At 37.6% G+C, this 15,113-nt stretch overlaps 1 protein-coding gene across 2 annotated transcripts in view; it reads left to right on the plus strand.

The window, feature by feature from the left end:
- The window catches only part of SIM1 (SIM bHLH transcription factor 1), an 80,093-nt gene extending 66,422 nt beyond the window's left edge, over nt 1–13,671 (plus strand). For both annotated transcript variants that reach the window (XM_006148784.2, XM_027771974.1), the window contains 2 exons: nt 9,439–9,841; nt 11,907–13,671. In XM_006148784.2, the coding sequence (XP_006148846.1) occupies nt 9,439–9,841; nt 11,907–12,637 (1,134 nt within the window). In that variant the 3' untranslated portion in view covers nt 12,638–13,671. The remainder of the gene's footprint in view (nt 1–9,438; nt 9,842–11,906) is intronic.
- Nucleotides 13,672–15,113: the final 1,442 nt, after the last annotated feature.

Here is a 15,113-nt window from a genome sequence, read left to right on the forward strand (position 1 = left end):
TTTTCCGTATTTTTCCAGTGGGAATTCCTTTACCTGGCTCCTAAATCATTTTGAAAGTCCCAGTATTTATATATTTTTAAATCACTTTTCTACCTTGTGGCTCACCAAGATGTTCAGATGCATCTTATGCCTTCTTTGTCCCAGCCCCAGAGTCAGCTACCTCTCCAAGGAGACCTGGTTCCTTTCAGTGGAGAATGTTTAGAAACTAAGATTCATGTATTGTGTTTATACTACTGGCACAGCATCGTTTCTAGGCCCTGTCAGCAGACAGAGCTAGGAAATATTTTTTAATTTTCTCCCTCCATCTCTCCTATCCCATGTTCCCTTACCTTCCCCTTTATGTGATTTATTTCTTTTTTTGTTTGTTTTTTGTTTTTGTTTTATTTTTGTTTATCTTTCTTATATTTCTTTTTGCAAAGGCTAGAAGATACATGTATGTTACCTTCTCTTATTTTTTTACATAAAGGTAGCATATTAAATGTGTACATATATATTACTAATCCTCTTCTTCATATGTATGTGTGTATCCCTTTTTTAAAAAAACTTTTTTAAAAATAATTATTTTGTTTAATTTTGTTTATTTATTCTAATTTGACCAGAGAGGGACAAAGAGAGAGAGAGGGAGAGAAAATGAGAAAGCAAGTTGCCAGGTCTGGGCCTCTTATCGTGGTCGACCATGTGGGAGTTGAGCACCCTTAACCACACCACCTACTGGCCCCTGTATTCCTTTTTTAAACAAACAACTGCCAGGTCAGCAGGTGTCATGGCGGTTAAGGTGGCTGGATTCCACATGACCAATTGTGGTTTCAGTCCTGGACCTGGTGGCTTGAAGAACACACTGCATGTGTGTTCAGAATCCTGAGAGGAGAATGGAGAAGCATTCCCCAAAGAAATGCATTCTCACTGCCATCCCACCCCCACTCTCTTTGTCTGTCTTTCTCCAGTGAGGGCACATGCCCCATAGAAAAGCAAACAAACAAAATGACTGCCTAGTTCTCCAGTGTGTGTATATTACAATTTATTCAACCAATGTCTTCTGTTTGAACATTTGGGTGATTTTTTATATTTTATAATTATAAACTATGCCATAATAAATAATAATATAATATACAATAATTTTCTATTATTGGGTGTGTGTGTTTAGGATTACTTCTTGGAAGTGGGAAATTGCTTGGTGAAAGATAAATGCAGCCTTTATTTGGTGTTTGTTTTTTTTTTTTTTTTTTCTTTTTCTATTTTTTATTTTTTGGAGAGGTTTTTGCTATAGGGAACATGCGCTCGCCAGACAGAGAGAGACAGAGAGACAGAAAGCGAGAAATCACCCTCCGGAGGGGATGGCCACGCTTCAATCCCTTCTCCTCCATTCTCCTCTTGGGATCTTGGGCACGCATGCACATGAGCCCAGCGTGAGTTTTAAGCCACCGGGTCCGGGACTCCAACTGTGGTCGACTACATGGGAGTCCAGCGACATAGCCATTATACTAATTGCTGGTCCCTTTATTTGGTGCTGACAAATTCCCCTCCACAGAGGTTGTACCAATTACATTCCCACGAGCAAAATATGACAGTGCCTATTTTCTGAATTTTTGCTAATCCAATGGCTAATAATTGAGATCTCAGTATTACTTGACAATAGTTTGAATTTGTCATATTAAACAGTTAAAATAAACATATGTTCATATGTAAAGGTTAACTCTTTGATGCATTGTCAGTTTATCTTTTGATCATATTTCATTGTGCTTTCTTTTGATTTATATTTCTAGCTTTCTGAATTAAGAATTGAATTTATTTTTATTCTTTAATTTTAATTTTTATTATTTAGGTGTTTAAAACTGTGTATCCCGTAGACTTGGGTATATGTAGTATTTTCATTATCCTTTTCCCAGAAATTCTGTAATTTATACAGTTTGTTTTGCGTTTGCCTATTTGCTCCATGAGCTGTTTGTTTTTTGGTGAAAGGATGTTAAACGTGTTGTCTTTAATTTCTGTGTTTATTCACTGTAATCAGAGAGTGGTGTTTACTTCATGATACTGAGTTTTTTTTTTCATGATCTAATATTTGATCAATTTTGATGGTTACATATGCAGACCAAAAAGTTTATTCTTTATTTTCAGTATGCAAAGGATGACATATGGCCGTAACATTTAATTGATCAATTTCATTTTTTAAGTCTTTGATAGTCTTTCTTTATTTTTAAAATTTTCCTATCTTATATTGTGAGCAGTGTGTTAGTCTCCTATTATTAGGATGTTTCCTTCTTTTTTTCCTTAAATTCTGGATATTTTTTCCTTGATATTGCTTTGTTATTTGATATGTAGGTATTCATAACAGTGATATCTTTGTTGCAAATTTTGGTTTTAAGCAACATAAATAATCTTTTCTTTTGTTTTATTTAATCATACTTTTTGAGAGAGATTTTTGCTATAAGGCGTGTATGCTCACCAGAGAAACAGAGAGAGATAGAGAGACAGAAAGTGAGAAATACCTCTTGGTCTGGCCGTGCTGCCATCCCTTCTCCGCCATTCTCCTCTCGGGATCTTGGGCACGCACGCACACGTGCCCAGAGTGTTTTAGGTTGTTGGGTCCGGGAATAGAACTATAGTCAATTACATGAGAGTCCAGTGACGTAACCTTTATACCATCTGCTGGTCCCTATTTAATGATTTTTAATCTAAATTTATTTTTTAATTTTAATTTTTTTTATTTTGGAGGAGCCAAACTCCTGGTTTCTTATTGTTTGCATTTGCCTTGTTTGTGCTTGTCTTTCCCTTTATTGTTGACCTTTTTGGAACACTATGTTTTAGGCATGTCTTTTATAATCAGCATAGAGTTAGGTTTTGCTTTGTGAGACAGCTTGAAAATTGTTTTCCTTTTTATAAATGATTTAAATCCATTCACATTTATTGATGCAGTTGATATGTTTGGCTCCATGCTGTCATATTATTTATATCTATTGTATACATTTATGATATATATATTTATTTATTTTAAAAATGTTTATTCAAAGGGTTGGTAGGTGGCATGGTGGTTAAGGATGCTGGACTCCCATATGGCCAACCGTGGTTCAAATCCCAGACCTGGTGGCTTGCTTTTTCATTTTCCCTTTTTCTCTGTTTCTCTCTAGTAAAACTGAAAAAAGAATAATAAATAAAAATAAAATAAAATGGATAATAAAATTATTTAATTTTATTTATTATCAGTATTTGTATTTTTCACTAAAGAGAGAGAGAGAGGGAAAATGAGAAAGAAAGCTTCCAGGTCTGGAACTCGAACCACAGTTGGCCATGTGGGAGTTCAGTGCCTCAACCACAATGCCACCTGCTGGTGCCATATATTATGCTATATTTAATATAATTTCCTGATATGTCTTCTATACTATTTTTAATTAAACTTTTAATTTTGATGTTATTTTAAATTAACATGCAATCATAACAGAGAAATCCTATGTACTTTTTCTTGGTTTCCCCCAATGTACCATCATGCAAAACTGTAATACAGTATCACAACCAGGACATTGCATTGTTACTGTCAAATACAGAGCAAGTCCGCTACCACAAGTTTCCCTCCCATAGCCCTTTCATAGCCATACCTATTTTTCTTCTGCCCCTACATTTGTCTTCAATCCCAAAGAGGCCTTAATATATTCTTCATATCTTCACTTTTGTTATTTAAAGCTTAAATGGAGTCAGACCTTATGGGACTGGTTTTAAATATTTTGACCTTTATAAATTTATTTTATTTTATAATTTTTAATTTATGCCTAACTGTTGTACATCTCTATAGCATACAACATATTTTTCTCAAAGTATGCATGCAGTATATGACAATCAAATCAAAGATATTACCATATGCATTATTATCAAAAGAGAACTTTATATTCTTATGTCTGCACACATTTCTTCCCTGATCTCCTTCTACCCACCATCTACTGTCCACCTCCCCTCCCATATGGTCTTGTATCTAAGGTTGTCCTCCCTACCGTTGATGTCTTTATACATCTTTACATCTTTCAATTTCTGCAATAGAGTACAGTATTATTCAGTATATAATAAGCATGAACATACAGTGTTTGTCTCTCACAGCTTGGGTTATTTCACTTAGCATTAAATCTTCTATGTTCAGCTACTTTTTATCAAGTGATAAGGTCTTGTTCTTGTGACTGAGTAATATTTCATAGTGCATGTGCCATATTTTTTTGATCTAGTTACCAATTCTTGAGCCATGTAGGTTGATTCCATGTCTTAGTAATTGTAAATAATGCTGCAATAAACATGAATGTGCAAGTGTCTGGCTGAGCATTTTCATATCCTTTGGGTAAATATCAAGGAGTAAAACTACTGAATCATATGATAGTTCTATTTGTAGGTTTTTTGAGCAGACTTGACATTGTTTTCCATAACAACTATATAAAATTACATTCTCACTGGCAATATAGGAGGATTTTCTTTTCACTGCAGCCTTGTCAGGACTTTTTGCATTTTATTTTCTTGATCGAACTTATTTTTACTAGGGTTAAGTGGTATCTCATTGTGGATTTGATTTGAATTTCCCTTATGATAAAAGATGTTGGGCTTTTTAAATATGTATTTTATCTACTTGTATGTCTTCCTTAGAGAGCTGTCTGTTCAACCCATTTGACTATTTTTATTTTTATTTTTTTAGGTTTTTGACATAGAGCACATGTGCTTGCTGGAGAGAGACAGAGACAGAGAGAAGGAAAGTGAGAAACTAGGGGAGATGGCCATACCATAGTCTCTTCTCCATTCTCTTCTTGAGATTGTGGGCATGCATGCACATATGCCTAGTGTGATTTTTAAGCTGCTGGGTCCAGACTTGAACTGTGGTCACTTATGTGAGAATCCAGCATTTTAACCACTGCACCACCTGTTGGCCCCTCATTGGCCCATTTTGTAATTGGACTATTCACTGTTTTTGTGGATGAGCTGCTTGTGTTTCCTCTACATTCTGGTTATCAATCCCTTATCTGAAGCACAGCTTGCAAATATTTTCTCCCAGCCTGAGGGTTGTGTCTTCACTCTAATTATTGTTTCCTTTGCTGTGCATAAGCTTTCAAACTTGATGAAGGGATTGGATTTTTTTTTTAAGAATGGTTTTGTTTTGTTTCTTTTCTCTCTCTCTCTCTTTCTTTCCCTTTCTTTTTCTTTCTTTCCTTCTTTCTTTCCTTCTTTCTTTCTTTCTTTCTTTCTTTCTTTCTTTCTTTCTTTCTTTCTTTCTTTCTTTCTTTCTCTTTCTTTCTTCTCCTTCCTTCCTTCCTTCCTTCCTTCCTTCCTTCCTTCCTTCCTTCCTTCCTTCCTCTTTCTTTCCTTTCTTTCTTTTTCTTTATTATTTTGATGAGAGAGAGAGAGAGAGAGAGAGAAGGAAAGTGAGAAAGCAAGACACCAAGTCTGGGACTCAAACCATGATTGCTGATGTGGGAGTCCAAGCCTTCACCACCATGCCACTTGCCGGTCCCAAGATTGGATTTTGTTTTTACTCAGCACAATTTTCTATAGATTATTCAAGCTGTTGAATATATCAATAGTTTTTATTTTGATTATTTATTAATTTTATTGCTGAGTAATATTACATAGTATGGTTATGCCACATTTTGCTTAACTGTTCCCTTGTGAAGGACATCTGTGTTATTTCAAGTTTTTGGTTATTAAAAATAAAGTTACTACTACAAATCAATAAGAACAACAAAACAAACAACTTGATGCAAAATGGTGAGGGATTTGAATAGACATTTCTCTGAAGAAGATGTACAAATGGCTAATAAGCACCTAGAACAATGCTAAACATCATTAACCATTAGAGAAATGCAAATAGAACCCACAATAACATACCAAAGTAATTTCTACTGCTCCTTTCTTTTCTTCTTCTTCTTTTTTTTCACCACTATGTCTTTGAGGAACACATCCATTCTCAATGTTCACTTTTTCCTTATGGAAATGACACATTTCTAAAGCTGAATTTTTCTTGTTTTTGAGTCCTTTCCTTGTGACCAGTGCTATGAAACACCAAATACTGACTCGTGTTCATATTTTGGCACTTAATGTTATTCTTTTTTTCTCAGTATGAGTCCTATTTTCTGCCTCCAATGGTGCCTATAGTGTAGTTTATGTGTAATTTATTTTGTGCTTCCTGATGGCCAGATAGGTTTTGGGGGAAGAATGTGTGGAGAGATTCAGATTCAAATGGCTCCTGTTATCTATCCTTCATATTGAGAAGTTTTTAGGATGTCATAATTTCCTAACCAAAAATCATCATGTAATTCCTAATAAACTTGTGTCACTAGGATACTTGGGGGAAATCTTGCTATAGTAGAACTATTAACTTACATGTTTACTTTCCTATTTTAACCATGACAATAAAAATGATTGGATACAGGATATAGTTCTCAATAATTATTTTCTTAAAATGAATGAAATACAGGGACAGATATAGGAATCATGTGTTTTAACACAAAAAGAATACCAGATAATGATTTCATTGTATTGACGATTAGAGCTGAAACAAAAGTTGGAGAAAGTCTAGTTGACATATATTTCGGCAGATGAGGGCTAAGAAAGATGAAGTAATTTTTACCCTGAGATTTGCTGCTATTAGGAATGGATCTGGAAAGATGTTCTCCTGGCCTACTGTCCCTATTACCTGTCCCATTAAATGACCCCAACTCTAGTTCAGCCTTTCACAGATGAATATCATCGTAACCTTTTTCCTTTTGAGATGTAAATTACATCACTTGCCCAAGATCTCGCATGTAATATGCAGGGAAAGTAAGTGTGAGAAAGACCAGGAGCCTTCTTATGCAGAATTCATGTGTTACCCTGCACACACTGCATGCATTGGCTGCCCGCCTTCCTCTCTTTCTGCCCTTTCTTTGTTCTTAAATGTTTAACAAATACCTGAAAGATTTTAGATTCAGTAATGGGGTTGTAGTGTCAGAGTTTATATCTAACATAATCTATTTTTTTTTCTAAGAGGCTTTTGCCTTAGGGTGTGTATACTCACCAGAGAGAGAGACAGAGACAGTGAGAAGGAAAGTGAGATCCTGGTACACCTGCAGCAGTGGGTTCCTCTGAACCTGTGAAGTAGTGTGAGGTTTTGGTGTAACTGAACCACCCAAGTTCTGCCTACATGAGTATCTCAGGGCACTGTACTTACTGCTGCAGTCTCCTGGTTACTGACAAGAAGCTTCTCTTTCACATTTTTGTTTGGGTGCTCTTGAAATGTGTGCTTCCTGTATGCTGGGGTTGTCTTTTGTTGAATTTTCTTTGTGAGTGAAGGACGGAATATTCTCTACTGCACCAATAGCACGTTCCCATACACACTCATAGAAAGCTTTTTTCCCCTCTCGACAGTGCTCAAAAGTCTTGACTGGAGCACTTCAGAAATAGGCCTGGTTTATACTTTTATAAAAACAAGCAGTCTGGGAAACTCCTAGCTTGGAATAGCACTAATGTTCCGAGTTTCTCTGAGCAAGCACATGGATGGTGCTTCCAAAGGGCGTGCGTACTGCATTCAGACCACACTCAGTGAGATGAGGGGGTGTCAGCTCTTGAATATGAAGTTGGTGTCTTGTGAAAAAGACTGATGTTCACTGACACAAAAGGCTGATAGCATGTGGAAAGTGAGACATGAAGAAATGGTACTCGGGAAGCCTTGATGTCTTCCATTCTATAGTCTTGCAGGGAGGAAAGTTGGATTTTTTTTTTTTATTCCTTTTGATGGAATATGCTGAGAGTCCAGGTGTACATTTAGAAAATAATTAAAGTAATAGAGATGGTAACGAAAAAAATCTTGAGCCTGGAATTTGCATAGAATTCTCTCTGAAGCTGTGTTTATTAGCTGTGCATCATCTCCCTTTCCCTAGGATCCCGAGGCTGAGTTGCTTATTTGCACTGAGGTGGGAGGAGTCAGTCAGAAGTCCTTCTGCTCATGGTGGACCTAGTGGGAAAGGGAGTTTGCCATGACTTGTGAATGTCACTGGATGTCATGTCTCATCACGGATGAAACTTGCTTATCTGGCATGTAACGGGGAAGAACAGTACAAGACAGATTTCCCCCAACTCTTCCACAGCACTATATAACATACCTTTCTTTCTTCTGGAGCAAGAAAGAAAATGTAGACTAAACTTATATTTTGATTCCTGGGACTGTAAAACAGTTTCTGTTCCTTCTCTGAAACTCTCTGATATCGAATCCTTGTTTTTCTCCTCAGTTTCTTAACATTGTTCTTTTCTCAAGTGTAAGAGTATCTTGGAGTGCAGGATTTGAGACCAGACAGAGAGGTAGCTATGGTATCCTATTAAAACTCTGAGTGATGTAATTTCCTCATGTATAAAATGGAGATACATCATTGTCTAGGTGGTTATAAGAATTAAATGATATAGAATATAGAATAAATATATCGCCAAGCACATGGTAAGTTATCAATAAATGTTATCTCTTGCTACCATGGCAGGAAATCTAGAATTGTGTTTGATGTTAGGCAACCAAAAACTTGTAGAAATATTTTAGTGGCTCTCGAGAACATTCAAACTGAGCACACCTCTCCAGGAAGGTCTGCTGAACATTTCACGTTTCCTTTTTATACCTGACCAAATAGTTTGAAAGCAAGGAGTCCCTCCCCCCCAGGGGGGGTGGTCCTGCCTCTCTTCTAGTCACCTCTTGGGATTTTGTGCATGCATGCACACATGCCCAGCATGAGTTTTAAGCCACTGAGTCCAGGACTCAAACCATGGTTGACTACGTGGGAGTCTAGTGGCGTAACCATTACACTATCTGCTGGTCTCTAGGCAAGACTTCTTAAAAGTTATCTGGCAATCGAATTGGGCCAGTCTATATTAGTCATTCTGCCTTGTATCCAGTATGGCCTTTAAGAGTTAACAGCCTAGTATGATGGTGCCTCAAATCTTAGTTTTTGTTTTCTATTTCTGATCAAGAATAAATGCAGAAAGCAAATAGAAATAAAACACAATTTTCTTGGGTTCTCTATTGGTGAATATCATTTGGGTAGTGGTGAAGAATTGAGGTTTGAATCTTGGTTCACTCACCTGCTGTGTGACCTTGGGTAAATCACATTCCTTCCTAGTAGTGCATTAGCTTGATTCTTATGTTAGGGATAATAACAGTCATTACAGGGTTGCTATAAGAACTATTAATTCTTTAACTACTAACTATTAACTATTTAATTCACATAAAGCACTTCATTCAGTATCCAATACTTCAGTGATGTTTGTTGTTATTTTTATCTCCTCCTTCAGAAGCCAAAAAGATTTTCTTTGGAAGCCTTTGACTAATTAAGAGATTCCAAGATAAGGCGCCCAGCAGTCTTATTTTGGCCTCCCTCTGGCTATTATAATTTTAGGAATGCTTGCAGAGGAAAAACAGTTATTTATTTTTGAAATGGACTTTTCTCCTTTCGGTTTCAGTATTCAGGATTTCACACGGAACGGTCGGAATCGGATCATGACAGTCAGTGGGGTGGAAGTCCCCTGACCGACACAGCCTCTCCGCAGCTCCTGGACCCTGCCGACAGGCCGGGCTCTCAGCATGACGTATCGTGTGCCTACAGGCAGTTCTCGGACCGCAGCTCTCTCTGCTACGGCTTTGCGCTCGACCATTCCAGGCTGGTGGAGGAGAGGCATTTCCACACCCAGGCCTGTGAGGGAGGCCGCTGTGAGGCAGGCAGGTACTTCCTGGGAACGCCTCAGACAGGAAGGGAGCCCTGGTGGGGCTCTCGAGCAGCCTTGCCCCTGACCAAGGCTTCTCCGGAGAGCAGAGAAGCCTACGAGAACAGCATGCCTCACATCGCCTCAGTGCACAGGATCCACGGTAAGAGTAGTAGAAAGGACTCCCAGCTTGCTCGCAGGTGTTCGTTGGGCAGGTGTGCAAGGTTCTAGGTGTGACAGACATTGCAGCGACTGGCCTAGATGCTTTTTGCTCAGAAACTCATACCAATGGACTTTCGGAAAACCAGGCCACTCTTAGTGTAATACTGCTGCTAATGTTTGCCAAATACATTTATTTTATTTCACTTTAGGTTTTGTTGCTACAGGGCAAAGAGAGACAGAGAGGAAAAGTGAGAAATTGCTCCTCAGAGGGGATGGCTTCACCAGTCCCTTTTCCTCCATTCTACTCTCAGGATCTTGGGCAGATAGGCACACGCACTTTGTGTGATTTTCAAGCCACTGGGTCTGGGACTTAAACTGTAACTGGCCATGTACGAGTCCAGGGCTTTAACCACCATGCCACCTGCCGGCCTCAATACATTTAGGTTTGACAGCAAGTAACAGTAATTGCCATCTTGAGCATCAAAAAGTTTAAATGACTCCATTTCCTTCATCATTATGACAACCCACAATGCCCCCCGTGAGTAAGGATGGAGTGATATGTCAAATCCACTGAGATTTTCACTTTGGGATTGTTATATGGCTTTACAGATACATGGAAATGGACACTGGTTATTGGTCATTCTTTTCTTTGTTCATTTCAAAGTAAATGGATTAAGGAGAGCACCTCTGTCCATTCCAAGTTCAGGTATTTGAATATCGTCCTATTTCATGAAAAGTCACTCTTCTTGTCTTTAGGATAAGAAATGTAATTAGACAATGTCCCCATAAAGTCTCCTGTCAGATACCACCCAGGCACTGATTGCCTTCTCCAAGTAATTTTCATTTGTTTCTATTTTTCCTTTTTATTTTTCTGCTTTTACTTTGAGTACACAATCTGTTCTGAACCAAGGAACAGTTCAGGAGACTGGTAATGGAAACCCAGGGCAAAGGGCAATTGCTTGCCAAAGAATGGAGTGAAGTGAAAATCCTGGCTTAACCTACATGGTCTGGAAGAAAATATTAGAAATAAAATAAGAAGAAAAGAAATGGAAAGCAATGAATAGTGTGATCCAGGGCTTCTCTGCTGCATACAGCAATTTATAGCTTTTATATGTCCCTACCTGCTTTTCTTTTCTCTTTTTATATTGACTTCATACTGTTTTGAGAATAATTTAGTTTATGGAATATATGTTGGACTTACTATTCCTCCATATTAAACCTGTCTCCTTGGTTCAGAACAGGTTGTTCTTAAAATTGTAAGCATTTGTTAATTTTTTAGCTTATTTCAGAGACAATCTAAAATAGCCAAATTACCATCTAATTACCTGTGCAGCTGGGATGTTTACTCCTAGATTTGATAAGATAATATTTATTCTTTTTATTAGGACAAGATGTATCCATATGTATGTGTTATCTATCCCTATCTGTTTCCATCCTTATATACATATATATGTATATACACATACATATATAAATATATAGATATGCTTTTAGCCTCAATTACCCTAAAAACAAAGAGTAGCACCTTACTGTAATTCTACTTAAGATACAATTAGCAACATTAACGTTTTGGGTAATTTATTTGGAATTGGGAGAATAGTTCAGGTTATATTGCTTTCCTTAAACCCAATCGGAAGTATTTTCCTGGCATCAATTTAACATGACACTGCTCTAAAAATGTTATAAACAAAGTCCTGTGTGTCCTCCTTATGTTATTTGCAGTCAGATAGGTCCAATAGTGTGCATACATGGAGAAGTATAGACACTCCTTTTGTAAATACAAAAAATACAATTCTGCTCCTGGGTATTTACAACCCATGAACAAGCGAACAAGGTTTTTCTTCTAAGAACTTGTGATAAACTTCATCTGCACTTAAAATACATTGATTTTATTGAATCCAGTACAAATGTGAATTCCAGTACAATAAGCTGACACTGTCATGAGAGCCTGTATTGATGCATACATTAAAATTGAAAAAGACACAGTTTCTTTTAATAAAAAAAAGTACACATTATTTGGGGGAAAATTTCAGGACCACTTACTCTTTTCTTTTTCTAATTTTTAGGGCGAGGTCATTGGGATGAAGATAGCGTGGTCAGTTCTCCAGACCCTGGGTCGGCCAGCGAGTCAGGTGACCGATACCGCCCTGAGCAGTATCAAAGTAGTCCACATGAACCTAGCAAAATTGAAACTCTGATAAGAGCCACCCAGCAGATGATTAAAGAAGAAGAGAACAGATTGCAGTTAAGGAAAGCACCCGCAGACCAACTGGCTTCCATTAATGGAGCTGGGAAAAAACACTCCCTCTGTTTTGCAAACTACCAGCAGCCCCCACCGACAGGCGAAGTCTGCCACGGCTCTGCTCTTGCCAACACTTCACCATGTGACCACATCCAGCAGAGAGAGGGAAAGATGCTGAGCCCCCATGACAATGACTATGACAACAGCCCCACAGCACTGTCTCGGATAAGTAGTCCCAATTCAGATCGCATTTCAAAATCCAGTTTGATCCTAGCTAAAGACTATCTACATTCGGATATGTCTCCTCATCAGACAGCGGGAGACCATCCTGCCGTCTCTCCAAACTGCTTTGGCTCTCACCGGCAGTATTTTGATAAGCATGCTTACACATTAACTGGATACGCCCTGGAGCACTTATATGACAGCGAAACCATTAGAAACTATTCCTTGGGCTGTAACGGCTCACACTTTGATGTAACTTCCCATCTAAGGATGCAGCCAGACCCAGCTCAAGGACACAAGGGAACATCCGTTATAATAACCAATGGAAGCTGATGTTTTTCTAAAATATTTTGTTCTTTAAGGATCTCTGAAACATATTTATAGCTTGATGCCCCATTACCAGCCTTTACTATGCCACAGATTGTTAGAGAGAATAATTTAAGTTACTGGGTATTTGCCATATGTTCTTACGAAATCAAAGAAAACAGCACTAGCATTCAGGGTTACACACAGATAATGGAGCTACATACACAGCTTGCCCCTCCAATTATATGGGAACCAGAATATTTACATTTGCAATTGAAAAATAATCATGGAGATCAAGTAAGCATATTCACCACAGGAATTTGTGATGATCTGGTGGTCGTCACGCACATAGACCACCATTCACAGACTGCCGTGTACACTTTACAGGCAGAAATATGGAATAGAGACTTTGATACACCCCAAATTGCTACTTTCCTTAATTCTAGCACAAGTTTCCTAAAGAAATTCCTATTCCAAAATGACTAAGAGTGAGATACATCTTATACATCTTATAAACTGATTTCTTCCTTGTGGTTTCAAATCAGCCAGTTCATTTGGTTCAGGCATAAATTAAACAAATCATACAGGATATGGTGCAAGAATGAGTTTTCACCTGGTATCCATTATAAGCAATCAGGAAGTGGTGATTTTTCACCTTACTTTTGAGCTAGACGAGGACCAGGATCGCACTGACATAGCAGTAAGAGTCTTTCTAAGTAAAAGCACTGCGATTTTGGGACACACATCAAAAACCTGGTGTGTGCAATTGGAAGTAGGCAGAGGGAAATGAATTGATAACTCAAAACAATTTAAAGCTCAGAATATATAAACAATATACTTGGGGTCGGCTTATAAAGCCATCCAGATAAAAAATTCAAACCAGATCATCAAGACAAAAGACTGGTAAATGCAAAATCGACTAAGGAAAACCAGTGAAGTGCTACGTGACAGCAGTGTATGTGTTTGAAAATAGTTCAAAGCCCAGATGGGCTCATGTGACAACATGTGGAAAAAAACCTCAGGAGAAAGTCTAAGATAAAAGCTAAGTGACAGATAAATGGTGGCAACTTTGGCTGAACAGTCAAAAAATGTTTATTTTCCTTTTTGTTTGTAAACAACAAAAAGAACAAACTTGGTCTTAAATCTGTGTGGTATAGTCCAAGGAGCCACTGACAAATACTATGATCTCTGAGTTTTGATACTGACTCTGCCCATAACCTAAATTTGTGTGACCTTATATAAGCCAGTCGCCGTGCCTGGGCTCCAGTTTTCCAGTCTGTAAGGCAGCTCCAACGTTCCCCGGTCCTGTGGTACACTGGTACGGCAGAACTGAACCTGCTAACTAGTTAACTCTGCGCGATGTGCTGATAAGCCTGATCATCCCTTTTCTGCCCACATATAGAGGACTAGATATCTGCAACTTCGGCAGGTGTGTGGGCCCTTGTAGGCGTAAATACTGACTGTCAACTTTCTAGATTCCACCAAAATGTAGGTAGTACCAACCAAATGAGGAAGAAACATAGTAGGGTTTATTTAATGCACTATGATCTAGTATTCATACAAAATGACATCAGTGATTAGAGACGTTTCACAGATAATATTTCCTAGGCGCCCCATGCCTAAAAGTCTTGCCATATGCAAGGAGAGAAAAATTTGATCTTTAATTTTTAAAATAACATGACATTAAACACTCAGGGATTAGTACTATATTTTCATCATTTAATGGTTATTTGGCAGTCCATAGGTAAGTGACAATCTGAATGATGATAATATGAGAGAATACTGGCTTTGTTTGTACGTGAGGGAAGAGGCTATATAATATTAAATAACTGTGTCTTGTGTGTGACAGAGCAACATTTGTGCTATAAACACAAAAAAGTGCAAGTAAGTGAGAAAGTTAGTGGTTATTATATATACTTTCAAAAAAAAAGTTCAGAGTCTTATAAAAGCTAAGTTTTTATACAAACAAAAGTACTCAGTAATTTTGAGAAAATTATTTCTGAGAATAATTGAAATGGATTTTTGATTGATTTGCAACATGAAGTAAGGTTTTAGAAATGCTAAAAATTTTGCAGAGTTCTGTAAATGGAAACATGTTTCAAACACAAATAGCTGATGAATCCAGTATATTTTGGAAAGGAATATACATATGGAATTTACTGATGGATAATAGTCTACCAAATGTGTCAGAGACAGATGCTAAATGAGAAATGGAAACTTAAAAACCAAGGAAAATGAGCTGATACTGAAGAAAAGACTGTCAGTAAGGAATTTCAGTGGAATTTTTATATGGGAGATTGTTAATTGGTGGAAGGTAAATTATGAACACAGTTTGGGATAATCAGATAATAAAAAGGTATGATCAACATTTTTAAGGGGAGACAAAATTAAATCATATCATGATTCAAAATTGTTAGTAGATCAACCCAGTTTTAGATACACAACCATGTGTTTGATTTACTGAATGCCAATACTTTCATAGAAGCAGCTTCGTTACACTGCA

Source organism: Tupaia chinensis, unplaced genomic scaffold (assembly GCF_000334495.1).
Source record: "Tupaia chinensis unplaced genomic scaffold, TupChi_1.0 Scaffold000244_1, whole genome shotgun sequence".
Taxonomy (NCBI): Eukaryota; Metazoa; Chordata; class Mammalia; order Scandentia; family Tupaiidae; genus Tupaia; species Tupaia belangeri.